This window comes from Eumetopias jubatus, unplaced genomic scaffold (genome assembly GCF_037043125.1).
Source record: "Eumetopias jubatus isolate StellerSeaLion01/CBP00866 unplaced genomic scaffold, mEumJub1_p1.0 scaffold_3, whole genome shotgun sequence".
Lineage (NCBI taxonomy): Eukaryota > Metazoa > Chordata > Mammalia > Carnivora > Otariidae > Eumetopias > Eumetopias jubatus.
In genome coordinates, this window is record NW_028274809.1 from 113,123,753 (window position 1) to 113,148,118 (window position 24,366).

The 24,366-nt window shown below is 41.7% G+C and overlaps 1 protein-coding gene across 1 annotated transcript; it reads right to left on the reverse strand.

Annotated features, from left to right (window-relative positions):
* Positions 1 to 21,036: 21,036 nt before the first annotated feature.
* On the reverse strand, positions 21,037 to 23,475 carry AMER3 (APC membrane recruitment protein 3). The gene has a single exon (XM_028093645.2). The coding sequence runs from the start codon at positions 23,473 to 23,475 to the stop codon at positions 21,037 to 21,039; it is 2,439 nt and encodes an 812-aa protein (XP_027949446.2).
* Positions 23,476 to 24,366: the final 891 nt, after the last annotated feature.

The following is a 24,366-nucleotide window of genomic DNA, read 5'->3' on the forward strand; positions in this document are numbered from 1 at the left end:
CTAGTATAAGCCCAGGACAAAATGGTTTCACTGGGGAGTGCTACCAAACACTTAAAGAACTATAAACATTCCTTCTCAAACTCTTCCAAAAAACTGAAGAAGTAATATTCTTGAACTCACTTTTCAAGGCTGGCATTACCCTGACACCAAAGCCAGATAAGAGCTCTACATAAAATAAAGCTACAGTCTAACTTCAATGATGAATACATAGGCAAAAAATTTCAACAAAATACTAGAAAACTGAATTCAATAGCACATTAAAAAGATACACCATGATCAAGGGAGGACCAAGATGGCAGAGGAGTAAGAGACCTAAATTTCGTCTGGTCCCAGGAATTCAGCTAGATGGTTATCAAACCACTCAGAACACCTACAGTCTCAACAGGAGAAATTAAAGAGTCGATCTCATTTACAATTGCACCCAAAACGATAAAATACCTAGGAATAAATCTAACCAAAGAGGCAAAGAATCTGTACTCAGAAAACTATAGAATACTCATGAAAGAAATTGAGGAAGACACAAAGAAATGGAAGACATTCCATGCTCATGGATTGGAAGAACAAATATTGTGCAGATGTCTATGCTACCTAGCACAATCTACACATTTAATGCAATGCCTGTCAAAATAACATCAGGGTTTTTCAAAGAAATGGAACAAATAATCCTAAAATTTGTATGGAACCAGAAAAGACCCCAAATAGCCAGAGGAATGTTGAAAACGAAAATCAAAGCTGGTGGCATCACAATTCCAGACTTCAAGCTCTATTACAAAGCTGTCATCATCAAGACAGTATGGTACTGGCACAAAAACAGATACATAGATCAATGGAATAGAATAGAGAGCCCAGAAATGGACCCTCAACTCTATGGTCAACTAATCTTTGACAAAGCAGGAGAGAATGTCCAATAGAAAAAAGTCTCTTCAACAAATGGTGTTGGGAAAATTGGACAGCCACACGCAGAAGAATGAAACTGGATCATTTCCTTACACCACACACAAAAATAGACTCAAATGGATGAAAGACCTCAATGTGAGACAGGAATCCATCAAAATCCTTGAGGAGAACACAAGCAGCATCCTCTTTGACCTCAGCCACAGGAACTTCTTCCTAGACATATCACCAAAGGCAAGGGAAGCAAGAGCAAAAATGAACTATTGGGACATCATCAAGATAAAATGCTTTTGCACAGCTAAGGAAACAGTCAATAAAACCAAAAGACAACCGACAGAATGGGAGAAGATAATTGCAAATGACATATCAGATAAAGGGCTAGTATCCAAAATCTATAAAGAATTTATCAAACTCAACACCCAAAGAACAAATAATCCAATCAAGAAATGGGCAGAAGACATGAACAGACATTTCTGCAAAGAAGACATCCAAATGGCCAACAGACACATGAAAATGTGCTCAACATTGCTGGACATCAGGGAAATCCAAATCGAAACCTGAATGAAATACCACCTCACACCAGTCAGAATGGCTAAAATGAACAAGTCAGGAAACAACAGATGTTGGCAGGGATGCAGAGAAAGGGGAACCCTCCTACACTGTTGGTGGGAATGCAAGCTGGTGCAGCCACTCTGGAAAACAGTAGGGATGTTCCTCAAAAAGTTGAAAATAGAGCTACCCTATGACCCAGTAATTGTATTTACCCCAAAGATACAAATGTAGTGATCTGAAGGGGCATGTGCACCCCAATATTTATAGCAGCAATGTCCACAATAGTCAAACTATGGAAAGAGCCCAGATTTCCACTGACATATGAATGGATAAAGAAGATGTGGTATATATATACAATGGAATATTATGGAGCCATCAAAAAAATGAAATCTTGCCATTTGCAACGATGTGGATGGAACTGGAGGGTATTATGGGATGTGAAATAAGTCAATCAGAGAAACACAAGTATTATAGCGTCTCACTGATATGAGGAATTTGAGAAACAAGACAGAGGATTGTAGGGGAAGGGAGGGAAAAATGAAACAAGACAAAACTGGAGAGGGAGACAAAGCATAAGAGACTCTTAATCTTAGGAAACAAACTGAGGGTTGCTGGAGAGAGCGGGGTGGGAGGAATGGGGTGGCTGAGTGATGGACATTGGGGAGGGTAGGCACTATGGTGAGTGCTGAGAATTGTATAAGATTGATGAATCACAGACCTGTACCCCTGAAACAAATAATAATTTCTATGTTAATAAAAAAATTAAAAAAATAAAAAGATACACTATGATCAAGTGGGATTTATCCCTGGGATGCAAATATGTTTTAACATATTCAAATCAATAAATGTAATATATCAAGTTAATATGATGAAGGATAAAAATTATGATTACCTCAATAGATGCAAAAAGCCATTTGACAAAATTCAACATCTTTTCATGAAAAAAACACTAAAAAATGACTATAGAGAGAACATACCTCAACATAATGAAATCCACATATGACAAACCCACAGCTAACATCATATTCAACAGTGAAAAATTGAAAGCCTTTCCTCTAAGGTCAGGAATAAGACAAGGATGTCCACTCTCGCCACTTCTTCTTTTTCTTTTAATTCTATTTTATTATGTTATGTTAGTCACCATACAGTACATCATTAGTTTTTGATGTAGTGATCCACACTTCACTGTTTTCATATAACACCCAGTGCTCTATGCAGTATGAGCCCTCCTTAATACCCATCACCAGGCTAACCTATCTCCCCTCCCCTCTCCCCTCTAACACCCTTAGTTTGCTTCTCAGAGTTCATAGTCTTTCATGGTTCATCTCTCCCTCCGATTTTCCCCCCTTCATTTTTCCCTTCCTTTTCATAATGTCCTCCATGCTATTCCTTATGTTCCACAAATAAGTGAAACCAAATGATGATTGACTTTCTCTGCTTGACTTATTTCACTTAGCATAATCTCCTCCAGTCCCATCCATGTGGATGTAAAAGTTGGGTAGTCATCCTTTCTGATGGCTGAGTAATATTCATGGAATATATGGACCACATCTTCTTTATCCATTCATCTATTGAAGGGCATCTCAGCTCTTTCCACAGTTTGGCTATTGTGGACATTGCTGCTATGAACATTGGGATGCATATGGCCCTTCTTTTCACTACATCTGTGTCTTTGGGGTAAATAACCAGTAGTGCAATTGCTGGGTCATAGGGTAGCTCTATTTTTAATTTTTTGAGGCACCTCCACACTGTTTTCCAAAGTGGCTGCACCAACTTGCATTCCCATCAACAGTGTAAGAGGGTTTCCCCTACACCCACTTCTATTTCAACATAGTACTAGAAGTCTTGTAGAGAAATCAGAAAAGAAAAAGAAATAAAAGACATCCAAATCAGAAAGAAAGAAATAAAATCTTCTTTGTTCATAGATGAAATGATTTTGTATTTAAAAAATTCATAAGACTCCACCAAAAAACTGTTAGAACAATCAATGAATTCAGTAAAGTTGCAGGATATAAAATCAACATACAAAAATAAGTTGCATTTGTATGCAATAACATTGAAACATCTGAAAAAGAAAGAGAACAATTCCATTCACAATAGCATCAAAAGCAACAAAATATTTAGGAATAAATTTAACCAAGGAGGTAAAAGATCTGTACACTAAAAACTATAAGACACCAAAGAAAGAAATTGAACTAGACAAAAACAAATGGAAAGATATCCTGTGTTCACAAATCAGAGAATTAATATTGAAATGTCCATATTACTCAAAGCCATCAATAGATTCAGTGTAATCACTATCAAAATTCCAATGACATGGGGCGCCTGGGTGGCTCAGTTGGTTAAGCATCTGCCTTTGGCTCAGATCAGTATCCCAGGGTCCTGGGATTGAGCCCTGCATACAGCTCCCTACTCGGCAGGAAGCCTGCTTCTCCCTCTCCCACTCCACCTGCTTGTCTTCCCTCTCTCGCTGTCTCTCTCTCTGTCAAAATAAATAAATAAAATCTTTAAAATAATTCCAATGACATTTCTCATAGACATAGACAAAAAAATCTTAAAATTTATATGGAACGAAAAAAGACCCCTAATAGTCAAAACAATCCTAAGAAAGAAGAACAAACCTGAAGACATCACATTTTATGACTTCAAACCATACTAAAAGCTATAGTAAACAAAACAGTGTGGTACTGGCATAAAAATAGACACATAGACCAATAGAATAGAACCAAAAGCCCAGATGTAAAGTCTTGCATATACAGTCAACTAATATTTGACAAGCCAAGAATACTCAATGGGGAAATGTTCATCTCTTCAATGAACAGTTTTGAGAAAGCTGGATAACCACATGCAGAAGAATGGACTCCTATCTTCCACCACTCACAAAAATTAAAAATGATATGAATTCAAGACTTAAATGTAAGACCTGTAGCCATACAACTCTTAGAAAGAAACATAGAGACAAAACTTATTGATACTGGTGTTGGCAATGATTTTTTGGATATGACACCAAAAGCACCAGCAATAAAAGCAAAAATTAGTAAGTGAGACTACATCAAACTAAAATTCTCTGTATGGAGAAAATATTTGTAAATCATGCACCTGTTAAGGGATTAATGTCCAAAATATATAAACTCATACAACTCAGTTGAAAAAAATCCCCACATATAATCCAATTTAAAAAATGGATAAACTTGAATGGACATTTTTCCAAGAAAACATCCAAATGGTCAACCAGTACATTAAAAAATGCTCAACATTGCTAATCTTCAAGGAAATACAAATCAAAACCACAAAGAGATAGTACCTGTACTATAATTTAAAAAAAAAGTTAGCAAGTGTTGGTATAGATATGGAGAAAAGGGAACTTTTACCCCTGTTGGTGGGAATACAAACTGGTGCAACCATTCTGGTAAATAGTATGGAGCCTTCTTAAAAAATTAAAAATAGAACTACCATATGATCCAGCAATCCTACTTTTTTATACATATCCAAAGAAATGAAAAGAGAACCTCAAAGAGATATCTGCACTGCATGTACATTGCAGTATTACTCACAATAGTCAAGATACAGATACAACCTGAGTTGAATGGATAAAGTTGTGATATATATACACACACAATGGAATATTCTTCAGCCACAAGAAAGAAAGAAATCCTGCCATTTGTGACAACATAGATAAAATTTGAGGGCATTATGCCAAATGAAATAAGACACAGAAAGACAAATACTGTATAATATCACTCATATATGGAATCTAAAATAGTTGAATTCCTACAGACAGAGAGTAGAATGGTGTGGTTACCAGGGACTGGCAGTTAGAGGAAATAGGGAGATGTTGTAAAAAAGGTACAAACTTCCAGTTATAAAATAAATAAGTTCTGGGAATCTAATGTGCAATATGGTGACTATAGTTAATAATACTGTATTATATATTTCAAAGTTGCTAAGAGATTAGATATTAAATATTCTCACCACAGAAAATAAATGGTAATTATGTGATGTGATAGAGGTGTTAGCTACCACTATGGTAGTAGTTATCTGGCAATATATGTGTATCAAATCAACACATTGTACTCCTTAAAGTTACACAATGTAATACATCATTTGTTTTCTATATAACTAGAAAAAAATTATCAGGAGCAAATAAAAAAGAAAAAATTAAACTATAAAAGCCATTCTTAGTTTGTGGACCACACAGAAAGTGGCCTGAAAAACAGGCTCTTCTGAGTAGTTTGTTAAGTCAAGAACTATCTGGCTCCTCTACCTAAAGATCTAACCAGGAGGCCCAGGTGAGGCTGAGGCATCTTGACTCCTAATTAGTTCCCCAAAATACTAGTACAGCTAGCCCACACCTGAGCATTCCAAGTTACTGTAGCTGTTGGGAGAGAGTCATTGAAAGTTTCTATTCAGGGGAGTAATGTTGAGAAATCTCCCAAGCTGAAATAGAGAGGATGAACTGAAGAAGGCAGAACCAAAGGCAGGAAGCCCTGTTAAAGTTGCATATAACACCAAGTGCTTATTACATCAAGTGCCCTCCTTAATGATTATCACCAAATTACCCCATTCCCTTACCAACCTCCCCTCCAGCAACCCTCAGTTTGTTCCCTATAGTTAAGAGTCTCTTATGGTTTGAACGCCTCCCTTCCTGTTTTCACATTATTTTATTTTTCCTTCCCTTCCCCTATGTTCCTCTGTTTTGTTTCTTAAATTCCACATATGAGTGAAATCATATGGTACTTGTCTTTCTCTGACTGACTTATTTCACTTAGCATAATATCCTCTAGTTCCATCCACCTCGTTGCAAAAGCAAGAATTCAATTTTTTTGAAGGCTGCATAATATTCCATCATCATTATCCATTCATCTGTTGATGGGCGTCTGGGCTCTTTCCATAGTTTGGCTACTGTGGACATTGCTACTATAAACATTATGGTGTGTGTGCCCCTTCAAATCACTATGTTTGTATCCTTTGGATAAATACCTGGTAGCACAATTGCTGGATTGTAGGGTAGGTCTATTTTTAACTTTTTTGAGGATTCTCCATACTGTTTTCCAGGGTGGCTGCAGCAGTTTGCACTCCCACCAACAGTGTAGGAGGGTTCCCCTTTCTCCGCATCCCCGCCAACATCTGTCATTTCCTAACTTGTTAATTTTAGCTATTCTGACAGCTGTGAGGTGGTATCTCATTGCTGTTTTGATTTCTATTTCCCTGATGCCGAGTGATGTTGAGCATTTTCTCATGTGTCTGTTAGCCATTTGTATGTCTTCTTTGGAGAAATGTTTGTTTATGTTTTTTGCCCATTTCTTGACGGGAATTTGTTGTTTTCTGGGTGTTGAGTTTAAAAAAAGACAGTTGTTTCCCATTGGACATTCTTTCCTGTTTTGTTGAAGATTAGTTGACCATAGAGTTGAGGGTCCTTTTCTGGGTTCTCTAGTCTGTTCCATTGATCTATGTGTCTGTTCTTGTGCCAGGACCATACTGTCTTGATGATTATAGCTTTGTAATACAGCTTGAAGTCCAGAGTTGTGATGCCACCAGCTTTGGTTCTTTTTTTCAACATTCCTTTGGCTATCTGAGGTCTTTTCTTGTTCCATACAAATTTTAGGATTGTTTGTTCCAGCTCTGTGAAAATTGTTAATGGTATTTTGATAGGGATTGCATTGAATGTGTAGATTGCTCTGGGAAGCATAGACAATTTAACAATATTTGTTCTTCCAGTGCATGAGCATGGAATGTTTTTCCATTTCTTTGTGTCTTCCTCGATTTCTTTCATGCGTGTTCTATAGTTTTCAGAGTATAGATCCTTAGGTTTATTTAGGATAAATCTCTTTGTTTAAGTTTATTCCTAGGTATCTTATGATTTTTGGTGCAATTGTAAATGGGATCTATTCCTTGATTTCTCTTTCTTTTGCTTTATTTTTAGTGTATAGAAATGCAAGGTCACAGTAATATTTAAAGAGAAAACCTGAGAGTGAAAAAAAAGATAATATGTTGTGTACTTTTGGGAGTGCCCACTGTTTCAGTCTGTTCAGGCTGCCATAACAATAAATCACAGACTGGGTGGCCTAAACAATTTATTTTCTCATTCTGGAGACTGGAAGTCCAAGTGTGGATGGGTTTGGTTTTTCCTGAGGCCTCTCTCCCTGGTTCATGGATGGCTGTCTTCTCCCTGTGTCCTCACATGTCTTCCCTCTGTGCACATTCGATGTGTCTCTTCCTCTTCTTATAAGGACACCAGCCAGATTGGATTGGAGCTCAGCCTAACAGCCTCAATTTTATCTTAATTATCTCTTCAAAGGCTCTATCTCCAAATACAGTCATAAATGGAGTTAGAGCTTCAACATATTAATTTGGTGGGGAGAAGAAGGATCACAGTTCAGTCCATGACTCCCACCCTTTGCAAAAAAATTAAGAAGGTTGGGAAATATTTATTATCTACTATTAAGGTGCAAGGGATAAAAACCCTATCCTTTAAATATTTTATTATTTTATTTAATAAATTCTTATGCAGTACTTACTATGTCAGGCACTGGTTCAAGAAATTGACAAATATTAATTCATAGGGTGAAAGACCTATTTAAGGTCAATTTTAGTGTTTTTTTCCATCTTGTCATGATAAAGTTGATATATCAGCTACATCATTTGCTATAGAACAAAAGAGTCCTGAGTAATAACAATGATTATTACATCTATTATTCAGGTCCCATGATCTGTAACTTGTATCCTTGAGACCCTGGATGATTATTATAGGAAACTGCATTTCTCAGAATGTTTGCTATAGAAAATTGTGTCAACTCATTCCAAGTTATAAACTATATTTGTTTCAGGAAATTAAATTTGCTCACCAACCCTGTTATAAATAACCCACTATCACCTCACTATTTTTGCTATAATTTTCCTTCCTCTGAACATAAATTGTACACCCTTGCTTAAGTAAACTACTTCTAGGATTTTCTCCCCTGTCAAGTTTAAGAATGGTCATTCATAGTAGATTCATTTTGAAAATGCAACACTCTACCTCATTTGCCATCATGCATAGAAACACACATGCTAATGGAAACACAAATGCACAATGAGAGCCTCAAACAGATGCTGCTTTAACTGAGCCTTTCCTCCTTCCATTTTCCAGAAGGGTCCTCAGAGCCCTCAGCCTCCTGATTATTCTCATCTTTTCCTACCACTTGTGTCTCCTCCCCATTCCAGCACCACATGTCCTATTGTGGCTCTGACCTGGACCTACTATATCCAAGCTTCCACACACCTGCCCATGTAATTCTTCACCTTCATCCTACCCTCCTCTGACTTTTTCCCAGGCTTATTTCTGCCTGAAATCAGCCACATCTGCCTTTTTTCTGCCCTCCCTACCTTATTGATTCCCATCTAGGGAGCCCCTGCCTGCCCTGTTACCCCTGACTTGCAACCAAATAGGGGAATCTAACCAGTTCAAATTGGTGTGAGTCACACCTGGGTTCCCAATCTTAACCCTGGTGGTCCCAGATTCTTTTTTTTCCTTTAAATTTTTTATTGTTATGTTAATCACCATACATTACATCATTAGTTTTTGATGTAGTGTTCCATGATTCATTGTTTGTACATAACACCCAGTGCTCCATGCAGAACGTGCCCTCTTTAATACCCATCACCAGACTAACCCATCCCCCCACCCCCTCCCCTCTAGAACCCTGTTTGTTTTTCAGAGTCCATCATCTCTCATGATTCGTCTCCCCCTCCAACTTACTCCCCTTCATTCTTCCCCTGGTCCCAGATTCTTAATTTCCACACACCTCTACTGTAAAACTAATCTGCTGGAGAATGCCTATGAGAGGGATATCAGAAAAAGATAGGACTGTAGAACAAAATTCTATCATGGAGTGGATCAAGGACATGGAGTGGAAAATAAATTCAAGGAGAAAAGAAACAATGTAAATTAAAGAAGATCTTATTCAGTTTTTTTACATTTTTAAAAATTTAAATTAAACTTAGTTAATATATAGTGTATTATTAGGTTCAGGGTAGAGTTTAGTGATTCATCAGTTGCAAATAACATCCAGTGCTCATTACATCAAATGCCCTCCTTAAATGCCCATCACCCAATTACCCCATCCCCCACCACCCCGCCTCCAGCAATCCTCAGTTAACCCTAGAGCTAAGAATCTCTTATGGTTTGCCTCTCTTTGTTTTTATCTTATTTTATTTTCCCTTTCCTTCCCCTACATTAATCTGTTTTGTTTCTTAAATTCCATGTATGAGTGAAATCATATGATATTTGTCTTTCTCTGACTGACTTATTTTGCTTAGCATAATACACCCTAGTTCCATCCATGCGATAGCTGTTCATTTTTAAAACTTGAGCGCTGTGAATTGTGCAAGACTGTTGAATCACAGATCTGTACTTCTGAAACAAATAATGCAACATATTTTAAGAAAAAAGAAAAAGAAGAAGATAACAGGAGAGGAAGAAAAGGGGAGTATGTCAGAGGGGGAGACGAACCGTGAGAGATGATGGACTCTGAAAAACAAACTGAGGGTTCTAGAGGGGAGGGGGGTAGGGGGATGGGTTGGCCTGGTGATGGGTATTGAGGAGGGCACGTTCTGCATGGAGCACTGGGTGTTATGAACAAACAATGAATCATGGAACACTGCACCAAAAACTAATGATGTAATATATGGTGATTAACATAACAATAAAAAAAAAAGACTTTTATTAAGTTTTGGGAACTGAACGGACAGCAGTTCTTTGCTTCTGTTTCCTGTGCTGTCAGAGGGCCAATGTTGCTGTGAATGTTTCTCCTACCCCTTCCCTCCCCCACCCCCCGCCGCCCCCGGAACCTAGTGCCTCTGGGAATAAAGATCTGTATCCTGGGGTATGATACTACTGTGATGAGCCTGACAGCCCTCCCCCCAACCCCACCCTGTTTGTTCTTTGAAATGTGTACTTCAGTGTCCATGGAAAAAAAACAACTTTTATTAGAAAAAGATTTCTATGGCTGATGTCAAAGATGCCTATGTTTTCTCCTAAGAATTTTATGGTTTCAGGTCTCACATTTAGATCTTTAATATTTTTTGAGCTTATTTTTGTGTATGGTATAAGAAAGTGGTCTGGTTTCATTCTTTTGCACATAGCTGCCCAGTTTTCCCAACACCATTTGTTGAAAGGACAGTCTTTTTCTTGCTTTTTCTTGCTTCCTTTGTTGTAGATTAATTGACCATAAAAGCATAGGTTTATTTCTGGACTCTATATTCTGTTCTATTGATACATGTGTCTACTTTTGTGCTGGACCCATACTGTTTTGATTACTACAGCTTATTATACCTTGAAATCTGGGATTGTGATATCTCCAGCTTTGTTCTTCTTTTTCAAGATTGCTTTAGCTACTTGGGGTCTTTCATGGTTCCATACAAATTTTAGGATTATTTGTTCTAGTTCTGTGAAAAAATGCTGCTGGTGTTTGATTGGGATTACATTAAATCTGTAGATTGATTTGGACGGTATGTACATTTAAACAATATTGGTTTTTCCAATCCATGAGCATGGAATATCTCTCTATTTGTTTGTGTTATCTTTACTTTCTTTCATCAAGGTTTTATAGTTTTTGGATGCAGTTCTGTCACCTCCTTAGTTAAGGTTACTCATACATATTTTAATATTTTTGGTGCAATTGTGAATAGGATAGTTTTCTTAATTTCTCTTCCTGCTACTTCATTATTAGTGTATAGAAATGCAACTGTTTTCTGTACATTGATCTTCTATCCTAAAACTTTACTGAGCTTATTTATGAGTTCTAGTAGTTTTGGTGGAATCTTAGGGTTTTCTCTATGTAGTATCATGTCATCCACAGACAGCGACCATTTTACTTTTTCCTTACCAATTGGATGCCTTTTATTTCTTTTTCTTGTCTGATTGTTGTGGCTAGGACTTGTTGAATTAATATGTTGAATAAAAATTGTGAGAGGGGTGCCTGCATGGCTTGGTCGGTTGAGCATCTGTCTCTTGGTTTCAGCTCAGGTCAGGGTCTCAGCATCATGGGTTTGAGCCCTGTGTCAGGCTCTGTGCTCAGTGCAGAGTCAGCTTGTCCCTCTCCCTCTGCTACTCCCCCTGCTCGCCTCTCTCTCCCTAAAATAAATAAAATCTTTAAAAAAAAGTTGTGATAGTGGACATCCCTGTCTTATTCCTCATCTTAGAGGAAAAGCTCTCAGTTTTTCACCATTGAGTATGATGTTATTTCTGGGTTTTTCATATGTGGCCTTTATTATATTGAGGTATGTGCCCTCTAAACCTGCTTTATGAGAGCTTTTATCATGACTGAATGTTGTATTTTGTCAAATGATTTTTCTGCATCTATTGATATGATCCTTTCTCTTGTTTTTTTTTTTTAAGATTTTATTTATTTATTTGACAGAGAGATAGAGAGCACAAGTAGGCAGAGTGGCAGGCAGAGGGAGAGGGAGAAGCAGGCTCTCTGCTGGGCAGGGAGCCGGACATGGGGCTTGATCCCAGGACCCTGGGATCATGACCTGAGCCGAAGGCAGCTGCTTAACCGACTGAGCCACCCAGGCGCCCCCCTTTCTCTTGTTGATGTGATGATTTGTGACTAATTGATTTGTGAATATTGAACCCCTTTGCATCCCTAGAATAAATCCCACTTGATCATGGTGAATGATTTTTTAAATGTATTGTTGGATTTGGTTTGCTAATATTTTCTTGAGGATTTTTGCATTTATTTTTATCAGAGACATTGACCTATAGTATTCTTTTTTGTAGTGTTTTTATCTGGTTTCAGTATCAAGGTAATGTTGGCCTCATAGAATAAATTTGGAGGTTTTCCTTCCTTTTCCATTTTTTGGAATAGTTTGAGAAGAATAGGTATTAATTCTCCTTTAAATGTTTGGTAGAATCCATTTGTGAAGCTATCTGGTCCTGGATTTTTATTATTTCAGGGGGTTTTGTTTTGTCTTCTTGGGTTTTGTTTTTTATTACTGATTCAATTTCATTGCTAGTAATTGGCCTGTTCAAATTTTCTATTTCTTCCTGACTCAGTTTTGGAAAGTTATAAGTTTCTAGGAATTTATCCATTTCTTCTAGGTTGTCCAATTTTTTGGCATATAATTTTTCATACTATTCTCTTATAATCCTTTGTATTTCTATAGTGTCAGTTATTTCTCCTTTATTTCTGATTGTATTTATTGAATCTTCACTTTTTTTTGATGAGTCTTTCCAAGCTTTATCATTTTTTGTTGATGTTTTCAACAAACTAACTGCTTGTTTCATTGATCTGTTCTATTGTTTTGTTTTTTGAGTCTCTTTATAACCTGGTTTTGGTAGATGTATGTTTCTAGGAATTTGTCCATTTTATTTAGGTTGTCCAGTTTGTTGACATATAAATGTTCATAGCATTCTTTTATAAACTTTTTTATTTTTGTAAAATGGCAGTAATATCCCTACTTTCATTTCTCTCTCTCTTTTTTTAGTCAGGGAGAATTTTCTTTCTCTCTCTTTTTTTAAAATTAAAATTCAAGTTAGTTAACATATATTATAGTATTGATTTCAGGAGTTAATTTATTGATTCATCACTTACACATAACACCCAGTACTTATCCCAACAAGTGCCCTCCTTATGACCATCACCGATTTAGCCCATCCCCCAGCGACCCTCTTCCAGCAACCCTGTTTGTTCTCTATATTTAAGTCTCTTATGGTTTGCCTCCCTCTCTGTTTTTATCTTATTTTATTTTTCCTTTCTTTGCCCTATGCTCATGTGTTTTGTTTCTTAAATTCCACATATGAGTGAAATCATATGGTATTTGTCTTTCTCTAACTGACTTATTTCGCTTAGCCTAATATCCTCTACTTCCAACCACCTCATTGCAAATGTCAAGATTTCATGCTTTTTGATCACCGAGTAATATTCCATTATATATATGTGCCACATCTTCTTTATCCATTCATCGGTCGATTGGACATCAGGGATCTTTCCATGTTTTGGCTATTGTGGACATTGCTGCTGTAAATATTGGGGTACATGTGCCCCTTTGAATCACTATGTTTGTATCCTTTAGATAAATACCTGGTAGCACAATTGCTGGGTCATAGGGTAGCTTCATTTTTAACTTTTTGAGGAACCTCCATACTGTTTTCCAGAGAGGCTGCACCAGTTTGCACTCCCACCAACAGTGTAAGAGTGTTCCCCTTTCTCCACATGCTTGCCAACATCTGCTGTTTCCTGAGTTGATCATTTTAGCCATTCTGACAGGTGTGAGGTGGTTTCTCTTTGTGGTTTTGAGTTTTATTTCCCTGATGTCAAGTGATGTTGAGCATCTTTTCATGTGTCTGTTAGTCATCTGGATGTCTTCTTTGGAAAAGTGTCTATTCATGTCTTCTGACCAATTCTTAACTAGATTATTGGTTTTTTGGGGTGTTAAGTTTGATAAGTTCTTTATAGATTTTGGATAGTAGTACTTTGTCTGATATGTCATTTGCAAATATCTTCTCCCATTCTGTAGGCTGCCTTTTAGTTTTGTTGATTGTTTCCTTCTCTGTGTAGAAGCTTTTTTATCCCGAAGAAATCTCAATAGTTCATTTTTACTTCTGTGTCCCTTGCCTCTGATGACATGTCTAGTAAGAAGTTGCTGTGTTGAGATCAAAGAGGTTGCTGCCTGCTTGGTCCAGTCTCATTCTTCTGCATGTCACTGTCCAGTTTTCCCAGCACCATTTGTTGAAGGAACTGTCTTTTTTCCATTGGATATTCTTTCCTGCTTTGCTGAAGATTAGTTGGCCATAAAGTTGTGGATCCATTTTTGGGTTCTCTATTCTGTTCCATTGGTCTATGTGTCTGTTTTTGTGCCAGGACCATACTGTCCTATTGATTATAGTTTGGTAATACAGCTTGAGGTCTGGAATTGTGATGCCTCCAGTTTTGGTTTTCTTTTTCAACATTCCTTTAGTGATTCAGGGTCTTTTCTGGTTCCATACAAATTTTAGAATTGTTTGTTCCAGCTCTGTGAAAAATGCCAATGGTATTTTGATAGGGATTGCTTTGAATGTGTAGATTGCTTTGGGTAGCATAGGCATTTTAACATTTGTTCTTTCGATTTATGAGCATGGAATGTTTTTCCATTTTTTTGTGTGTCTTCCTCAGCTTCTTTCCTAAGTGTTCTATAGTTTTCAGAGTACAGATCCTTTACTGCTTTGGTTAGGTTTATTCCTAAGTATCTTATGATTTTTGGTACAATTGTAAATGGGATAGATTCCTTTCTCTTTCTGTTGCTGCACTACTGGTGCATAGAAATGCAACAGATTTCTGCATGTCGATTTTATATCTTACCACTTTGCCGAATTCCTGTATCAGTTCTAGCAATTTTTTGGTGGAGTCTTTCAGGTGTTCTACATAGAGTATCATATCATCTATGAAAAAGGAAAGTTTGACTTCTTCTTTGCCAACTTGGATGCCTTTTATTTCTTTTTGTTGTCTGATTGCTGAGGCTAGGACTTCCAGAACTATGTTGAACAACAGTGTGGACATCCCTGTCATGTTCCTGACATCAGGGGAAATACGCTCAGTTTTTGTCCATTGAGGATTATACTAGCTGTGAGTCTTTCATATATGGACTTTATGATGTTGAGCTATGTTCCTTTTATCCCAGTTTCATTTCTGATTTTAGTACTTTAAGTATTCTTTTTGTTTTCAACCTAGCTAGAGATTTGTCAGTTTGGTTAATCTTTTCAAAGAACCAAATTTTCATTTTGTTGACTTTTTCTATTATTTATCTATTCTCCATTTTATTTATATCTATTTTAAGCTTTATTATTTCCTTCCTTCTGCTGACTTTGAGTTAGTTTTCTCTTCTTTTTCTAATTTCTTAAGGTGTAAAATCAGGTTATTGATTTGAGATCTTTCTTCCTTTTTAATTTATGGATTACAGATATATAAATTTCTCTCTTATACTGCTTTCTCTGCATCCCATGTTTGGATATGTGGAGTTCCATTTTTACTTGTCTCAAGATATTTTCTAATAAAGCTTCCTGACTCTTCATTCAGCCATGTTGAATCTGCCAATGAGCCCGTCCAAGGAATTCTTCATTTCTGTTACAGTATTTTTTATTTCTAGCACTTTCTTTTGATTTCTTTCTTACAATTCTTTAAGTTTATATTACCATGGGTTATTACATCTTGTCTACTTTTTCTCATTAGAGCTCTTAACATAGTAATAATACTTATAATACTTATTTGATAATTCCAACATCTTTGAGTCTGGTTCTGATGATAGCTTTGTCCTTCTGACTTTGTTTCTTCTTGACTTTAGCCAGCTTTATAAATTTTTGTTGAAAGCTGGACATGTTGTATAGGGTAATAGGTACTGAGGCAAATAGACTTTTAGTGTAAGGAATTAAACTAATCTGGCTAAGAGTTAGTCTGTTTTAATATTTGTCATGGCTAAAGGCACCAGATGCTTCATATTACTCTAGTATATGTAGAGGAGGAATAGCTATACATCCCTCCTTCTCCTCCACCCTCCTCCTTTTCCTTCTTCTCCATTGTCACAGTCTTCTCCTCCTCCTCCTCTTCCTTCTTCCCCTTCTTTTCCTCTTCCTCTTTTTCCTTCTTCTTCTGGCTTCCCTTTGTTCTGGTCCTTAGATGGAATCTTTGTCTTGTAGCTCTTTTAGTTGTAACCCACTGTTATTATTACTGGATGCTATTAGTGTTGTGGTAGGATGAGTGGGTAGGGTGGGAAAGAAAGGGATGTTCCCTTATCTCCTAAGCTTCGAAATAAGTCTCAGTCATTTTTGGGCTTGTGCCTCAGGGGTGGGGTTAAACCTTCAGAAGACTTTCTCTCTTACTCTTTCCAATCTATTTTCTTGCAGCCCCCTCCCAAATGACTATATCTTACTTTATGTATTTATTTACTTATTTACTTACTCACTTACTCTTACATGAAACAGGAAGGTTGGAGAGGACTGGAGTTTGTGGAACTCTTTTCCTTCAGCTTGGAAAAGTTTCAGAATAGCCCTCTGGAGAAGTCCCTCCCCTGTGAGGTAGACCTGCTAGGAGAAGGGTCTGGAGAGTTTTACAGTAGCTACTTTTCCATCCCCTCTGCCATGCCCATAAGGGAATCTTTCTCTATCTTCACCCTGAAAACTTGATGTGGTTCCTAGAGGAAAGGGCTATGAAAGCATATGCCCCCCCTTTACTGTCCAAGCCCCCAGCTTCTTACTCACTCTGCAAGAACTTGTCAAAATTACTTTTTAACTCTTCCCACCAGTTTTTGTCATTTTGCAGCTTCTGCTTCAGGTCTTGGTTGTTGTATTTCTCTGAATGCACCTGTTTCTCCATGTTTCAAGGAAGTTATTTGCCTTGTTTTATGATGGATCAAGAAAAGTCATTCATTTTGTTTGTCCAGGTTTTTCTTGTTGTGAGGATAGGAATGACAATTTTCAAGGTCTTACATATAACAACAACAACAAAACCACCTTTCCCCTCCCAAATATGGGTGTGGGTGATATGTCCCTATCACCATGAAGCCTAGGGCATTAACATCAGGGCCTCAGGACAGCTGGGCCTTGGGTGGGTACAGGAAACAGGATGTGTTGTTCATTTTTAAAATGCATCTTCTCATTATTGTTTCATTTTTACAGTTTTTAAGAGGACTTTAATAAAGAGGATTTAGGGAATAAAGAAGTGAGCACAGCATTGTTTGTAACAGCAAAAATCAAAATAACTTGCATATCCACAGGAGAATGTTTAAATTAATTGTTACCTACAGGAGACTGTTGTGGAGGTGTTCAAGAGAATGGAGAAACTGCTTGCTGCTCGTACCTGCTAAGATGTCTGAGAGAGAGAAAGAGAGAATGACAGCAGGCAGGAGCAGAGTGGGGAGGGCCAGAGGGAGAGGGAGAAGCCAGACTCCCCAATGAGCAGTGAGCCAGATGCCAGCTCCATCCCAGGACCCCGGGATCATGACCTGAGCTGAAGGTAGATGCTTAAGGGAAATAAGTCAGTCAGAGAAAGACAAATACCATATGATTTCACTCATATGTGGAATTCAAGAAACAAAACATGTGAACATAGGAGAAGGGAAAGAAAAATAAAATAAGGTAAAAAAGGGAGGGAGGCAAACCACAAGACAATTAAATATAGAGAACAAACAGAGTTGCAGAGGGGAGGTGGGTGGGAGGATGGGGTAACTGGGTGATAAGCATTAGGAGGGCATGTGATGTAATGAGTAGTGGGTGTTATATGCAACTTAAGAATCACTAAACTCTATCTCTGAAACTAATGATACACTATATGTTAATTGATTTTAAATAAAAAAGATGTCTGTGATGCGCTGTGCAGTAAGAAGGATTAAAGTTCATGTGTGCTTATGTCATGGACGCAAAAAGGGTCTGAGGACACATCTAGTGTTTGAGAAGGTCAGGGATGTGGAGGCTCAGCACTTCACATAGTTTGGATTGGTTGTAGTAAATGGGAGTTAGTTTTGTAATCAAAACAACAGAAGGATAAAAGAAAGGAGACTCACTTTTTATTGTTTTCTCTGTCTTTTGAGTTTTGTATCCTGTATTTATCCCCATTCCATAAAAAGTAAAATAAAATAAAATAAGAAACCAAGAAAGGTAAGATGTACCCCCCGATGTAGTTCACTGGGTCTTCCTCAGCATGTGCTGGCCTTTACCCCTTTTCAGCACCTCCCTCCTGATCTCTGTCCAGCCTTCCTGGTGCACCCCAGGCCACCCTGCTATAGACCCAGGCCACCCCCACCACTAGGGCAGGCTGGGAGGCTGCCTGGCCCCCTCCCAGCACCTCTCAGTATCCAGTGCAACTTTGGAAGGCTGGAAGGTTGAAAGGCACAGTGCACAGGCCTCAGGGTGTACCCCAGTCCTCTGCTTGTTACTGTGTGACCCTGGGGAGTCACTTAGACTCTGTGAGACATCTATGAGCTGGAGTTTTACATTATATGGGAGAAACAACCTCCTATAATTTCTATAGCCATGTATAAATGAGAGGGTTAGAAATGCCCAGAATTCTGAAAACACCCCACAGGCCTCTGCTACTCCCAGCACTGGGCTAGGCACTTATCCCAGGAGCTGGCCCAGCAGTTCCATTCTTTCCTCTCAGTGGGTCACCTGAAGAACATGCCCCATCAGACTGGCACTGCCTGTACCCCTCTTGCAGGGGAGGGCAGCCCAAGAGGTGGGATGTAGAAAGAGATGGTCTGAGGTTTCCTCAGACACACTGGACACAAGAGAAAGGGAAGGCCCTCCTCTGTTCTCTCAGCAAGGTGCCTGGTAGGCCACTGCTGTAATCTCCCACCACATTGCAGAGAATGAAAATTTCTAGGTTGTCAAGATTGCTTAAGATGCTTCCCATAGTGAGAGCCACTGGGCTGGTGGTTCCTCTCAGGCAGGCATGACCTCAGTTCCTTTTCTCTGCTGCTCTGTTGCTGGATCACTGCAGACTACCTTCACCATAACCTCTGGGTCCTGGACCTCCTTGGTTTCTGCCTTTACCAGCACTCTTGGGACTGGTTGGATTCTCCCCACCAGTCACCATGTCACATCAAGGAAACACTCCCTCACTCCCTCACAAACACTCCTGCAAGGTAAAAACAACTCTGCCACTCTTCAGACACAGGCTCACATTCAATAAGAAATCAGAAAACCATGAGCAACCTTTTGATATTTCATTCTTTCAACAAGTAAATATGTACTGAGGCCTTGCTCTGCTAGAGTGCCGTACAAAGTGATAAAGACATGATTAAATGAGGGATGCCCCCTGCCCCTAGGCACTCAGGTTGCTTACAGGGAGACAGGCAGCTGGTACCCAGAGGGTGCCCTAGAAGAAGGGAGTAGTGAAAGTTTTGGAAGAGTTCACTAGCTGCGTGTGTTCATGGGCAAGTCATATCAGCACTTTGTGCCTTGGTCTCCGTATCTGAAAAATGAAGACAACTGCATTCAGGTTGATGCAGGGATGAGGTAAACTATTCCATGTGTAACCTGCTCCTGGCACAGCTCAATAATGCTAATCATTTGTGGAAGTCCTGGGAGGGGGAATCACATGTGGTTTTCCAGGAACACTGGCCCTGACCTTCCCTCAGTGTTCCAGGGATGGGCCTGGTCAGGAGCCTATAGGAGCACACAGTAGGCCCAAGTAAGCAGTTGTTACCAAGGGCTACAAAGCATTTTCTAGTCTGAAATGAAGCCTCAATCAGGAGAGGCACCAGCCTGTGGTCAGCTGTCAGACAGCATCCCTCTGGCTGGAATTTCTCCCCCACCACCTGACCTACCCCTTTCTATGATGACCTTTCCTCTAGAAACAGTTTCATGTCTGTGGCATCCCATCCTTTGCATCTCACTGCAGCATGTTGGGTGAGGTAGGATCTAATCATAGAGAAACTCGAGGCATGGTCTGTCACCGTACCTGATGTCCTGATTCTTGCCCTTCCTGAGGCTGCGGGCCACCTTTCCCCTCCACAATTCTGAATATTTGGTACTGTGTGTGTTGTTGTGGCTTTCAGGAAGATGAGAGTTATAGCTCCATTCCAAGGTAAGTTTTCCTGAAGGGGAGGCAAAGATGCTGACCGTGTGGAGGGGCAAGAATGGCAGAGTTGTGGACAATCAGCTTCTGCCCTGAGAACAACCTTGGCTTCATTTAGAGGAGTTGGGGAAAATTATTGTTCTGATTTGTAATAGAGAATTCACCAACACCCATTGACTAGGGTCTGCAGGGTCTAGCCCTGGCAGGGTTGTTGTCTGCTGATTAAAGGCCTTAATGAGATGAGGCTGGTCCTGCTTCTCATTCCCATGAGAAGTCCTTCAGGGCCCCAGTACATTGTGGCTACTTGTCTTGGGGGTAGAGAGCAGGCTAGTATGGGGCCAGTGGACATTCCTGAGCTCATCCACAGTGCCCCATCCTGCCTGTCTCCCACTCTGCCTCCCGCCCCTAAGCCTTAGACCACACATTTATTTTTCTCAAGCCCTATGCAGACTTCCTGGCTCCCTCTACTTCCCATTTATAAGATGTACTGTTATCTTCCCATCAGTTTCAAGCCTGAGCTCCTCTCTCTAATATGCTGTATGAGAAGCTACGTGTGGCCACTTCACAGCCAACTGGGATTCAAGTCTTCATTTCTTTGTGGGGAAATCAGTGAGGCACACTTTGAGAGCAATAGCAGCTGTGCAGCTGTCCTTGGCCTTGGGCTGCCCAGTACTTGGTCTGGCTGAGCTGGTTCAGGCATGGATGCTCCACATTAAAATGCTTTGCTCCACTTGCCTGTGTCCTGCTACCCCCACCCCCCAACAATCCTTACATCAGGGACAAAGGATGGAGATTTGGGTGTTAGGTTCTCTTAAATGTGGCCACAAAGACACAGTTTCTGGTGAGTGAGGCCCCATGCTATAGGTGAGGCTCAGCCATGCTGGTCTGGGGGCTCCTATTTCCGGTTAGTTGCAGAGGAAGCCTTCGTGGGCCAGGAAACTGTAGCAACTTTCTGGGGCACTTGCAGAGGGGGCTCACTTGTACTGGCTGTTGGAAGTGAGGTCTAGGATTCCTGGCAGTTGGCCCAAGGGGCTCAGCTGGATAGTAGGGCCAAGAGGGGTTACAAATCCAGCTGGCCCCTATGTACCGCCTGCTCCGCAGCCCTTGAACTGAGCTGCAGGGGCTGGTCATCCATAGAGGCATGATGAGCCTGGGCATCCATCCTGGTGGGCTCCACCCTGAGCTGGCTAAGGTCCAGGACGTGGCCCAGGCACCTCTGGTCCTGTGGGCTGTGGAGTGGACTAGCCAGGGAGGGCAGGCCACACACAATCGGCATGCTAGGGAAGCTGTTAGTCTGTTTCTGCTGGAGAATATCAGGGCCCCTGGCCTGAGGGTGCCTACAGAACTCACTGCTTGTGTCCTGCCTTGGGGACTGTGTAGTAGGGGGCTGGCAGTCTGGGTGGATGTGCAGGGCTGCAACCTGGGCCACACAGCCTGTCAGGGTGGGCTCTACATTGAGGGTGCTTCTGCCGGGACCTGGCCTCCAGGGACCTTGGAAACACTCCAGATTCCCAGGAGGCCTGGGCTCCTGGAAGCCAGGCCAAGGGTTTGGGACCTTATTTTTGCTAGAGGTGTCTTTTGTTGCAGAGGCTGCAGATTCCACAGAAGAGAACAAGCCTTCATGGCAGCCTTGCATCCTTCCTTCCCCAGAGACCTGCACACACTCCAGAGATGGGTCCCTGGACAGAGTGCTGGTTCCCTGCTTGGGCCCTCCTAGGACCTTGCTCTCTCCAGCAAGCAGGTCCTTGGGACCCAAATGTGCCCACAGCTCCTGCCTGCCTGGTGCTGAGTCCACAGTGGTCCTACCTGCATCTGAAGCCCTAGCCCCCCTGCCCTCCAGCTTCACTGGATCTGGGCCCTTTTTCTCGGAGCCAGCACCCACCTTCTCTGCCTGTCCCCTGGGTGAGGTTGCAGTTTCTCCAGGGGCTGAGGCAGGTGGGGTGCGGAGTTCAGGGCCACGGCGAAGCCAGTTGATAATGCCCATGGTGATGGCAAGCTCAGTGTCACAGAGCTTTAGCAGGCACTCCTTGCCCTTCCAGGAGCTTTGCAAAAAGCCCTGGCTGAGCAGGTCTGGGCCTGGTGCTGGGGCCAAGTTCTCCTCTGCCCCCACATGGAAGCTGCACATGGACAGTGGTGCTCCTAGGGCTGGCCCTGACAGACTCTCAGACACACATAGGTCATCATCCAGGCTTGGGCCAACAGGACCCTCGCTGGGGTCATAGAAGAGCTCGTAGAGGGCATCTCCACTGTAGCTGTCCCGGGGGAAGGCTGTTGCAGGTGTGCCTGGACTTGAAGCCTCCTTCTTGTCCTCCTCAAGGCCAGGTGAGAAGGAGTCATAGTAGCCCTCATCACTCGTGGACACAGATTCTGGCTGCTCACTCTTAGGGGTACCTGTGTCTATGGAGCTGGCTTTGGAGCCACTGTGGGGGTCCCTACAGGGACACAGGGGTAGCTCAGAAAGCCCAGCTGCATCCAGCCTGGGCCGGTCTGTGTCTGTGCCCTGGGGACACCCCAGCCATGGCCCCAGTAGGGCACGGTGCTGCTGCCTCACAGAGTGATTCACACTGTCCCAGAACTTGGCAAAGTCAGACAACTCGTTTTGGGCAGGTGATGCCGGCTGTTCCACACTGCCCTGGAAGGGGCCCCTAAGAACCTTGCTTTCAAGGGCCTGTGATCCCTGGGTTGGGCTCTCTGGGCCCTCGTTCAGTTCCAAGGATGGCACTGAACTTTCATCTGCAAAGATCTCCCCACAGCCCGTGAGAGAGTCAAAACTCTTGAGTGAGGCCACATCCTCACACAGGGCCCTACAGAGGTCAACAGAAGAGTCAGGCAGGAGCTCACTGTCAGATAGGTCCTGGAACAGGCTGTCTGGTCCCAGTCCCTCACCTAAGGGGAAGAAGGTTTTGCCTGTCTGCCCGCCAGCCTCTGATGGGCCCCCAGGGGAAGACAGGCTCTCCCCCTTGGGCACCAGTGAGGCCAAGTTCTCAGTCTTGTTTCTGCGAATGTGGAATAGGTTCCGAAAGCACTTCTTAGGTCGTTTCAGGGAGATCCTCTTCCTTGGGATGCTCTTGGCCACAGCGGGCACAAAGGGCATCTGGGGCACAAAGTGGCGGTAATCAATCATGCGCTGGCTGCTGGGGGGCCCTGGGAAGCTTGCGCTGCCCACCAGCTGCCCTGTGGCTGTGCTTGCCCTGCCAGCCCCAGGCACACTGTCATGAGTCTTGCTCTTTCGTACCAGTTTGAAGGTGGCCCCACAGAAGGCTGCAGCCCCCACCTCGGGTTCTGGCTCTGCCTCCTTGTTGGAGCATCTGTCATATCCTTGGGTGCTGGCACTAACCTGTGGGGCTCTTTCACTCTGGGGCTTCTGTTGCCCTCCTGGTGAGACTGACCAGGGACTTGCATCCTCCCTGGCCAGAGTGGTGGCTGCTGGATCTGGGGCTTTCTCATGGGAAATCTGCAGGCTGGATTTGATGAAGGTCTTTCCTCTCTTCAGCTCCATGCTGCCAGGGCCCCAGGCTGCTGTGAAGGAAAGCAGGAGGCACTTAGTATCCAAGGTGTACGCCTATGGCTCTAGAAGACCTCTGCTTACACAGTGGCTTTGGAGCTGAGCTCTGATATCTAAACCTGGATCCTCCGCAGAGGCAGGGAGAGGGAGATGAGAATGGCCTCACCCATGCTCACTGCTCCAGAGCTACCCACTGCTTCACAGAAAACTGATATTAGAGAAGTTAAGTCACATGCTTAAAGTCACAGAGTAAGAGCCAAATTGAGAGCAGACTGGAGTCTGGTGCTTTTGTGTCTGTGATCTCTCAACTCTACCCAGCATCCTCCAGAGTTTATCTGGCCAAGTCAGATTCCCATTTCCAGGCCCAGGCACTCTACAAATAGCACCACATCCTTACAGGGTAAGTATCACAGCCTTTCTGAGTGGTGGAGCAGAGGATTCAATAAATAAGTTCCTGCCTTCATCTAAGAGACAAAGCTCAAAGGGAAACCCAAGCTTGCCTTTTGGGATGGACGCAGGTGCTCATCAGTTGGAAGGGAAGACACATACACTGCTCTCCAGGGCTATTGCGTCTGTCTGAGCAGGCAAGACTCAGTCTACACAGAGGCCATCAGGGCAAGGCACAACAAAGCATCTAATGGTGCATGCTGGGTTTGAGCACCGAGAAGAGAGACAGCATCATGGTAGAAGGCAAAAGTGAGGAGTCAGGCATTAGGCCAGGACCAGGCAGGTTAGATAGACACAGCACATGATGGGCTGGAGAGCAGGCAGGAATCACTTTCTGTGCACATCCTGAGAGGTGTTGATGCCTGGAGTGCCATCCACAGTGCCACCCATATAGATGCCCAGTCTGAGTCCAATGGGAAAGGGTGTTGGGATTGATTA

Bases quoted from the DNA above. Each gene is read 5' to 3' on its own strand.
- AMER3 (XM_028093645.2), bottom strand. From the start codon at position 23,475: ATGGAGCTGAAGAGAGGAAAGACCTTCATCAAATCCAGCCTGCAGATT.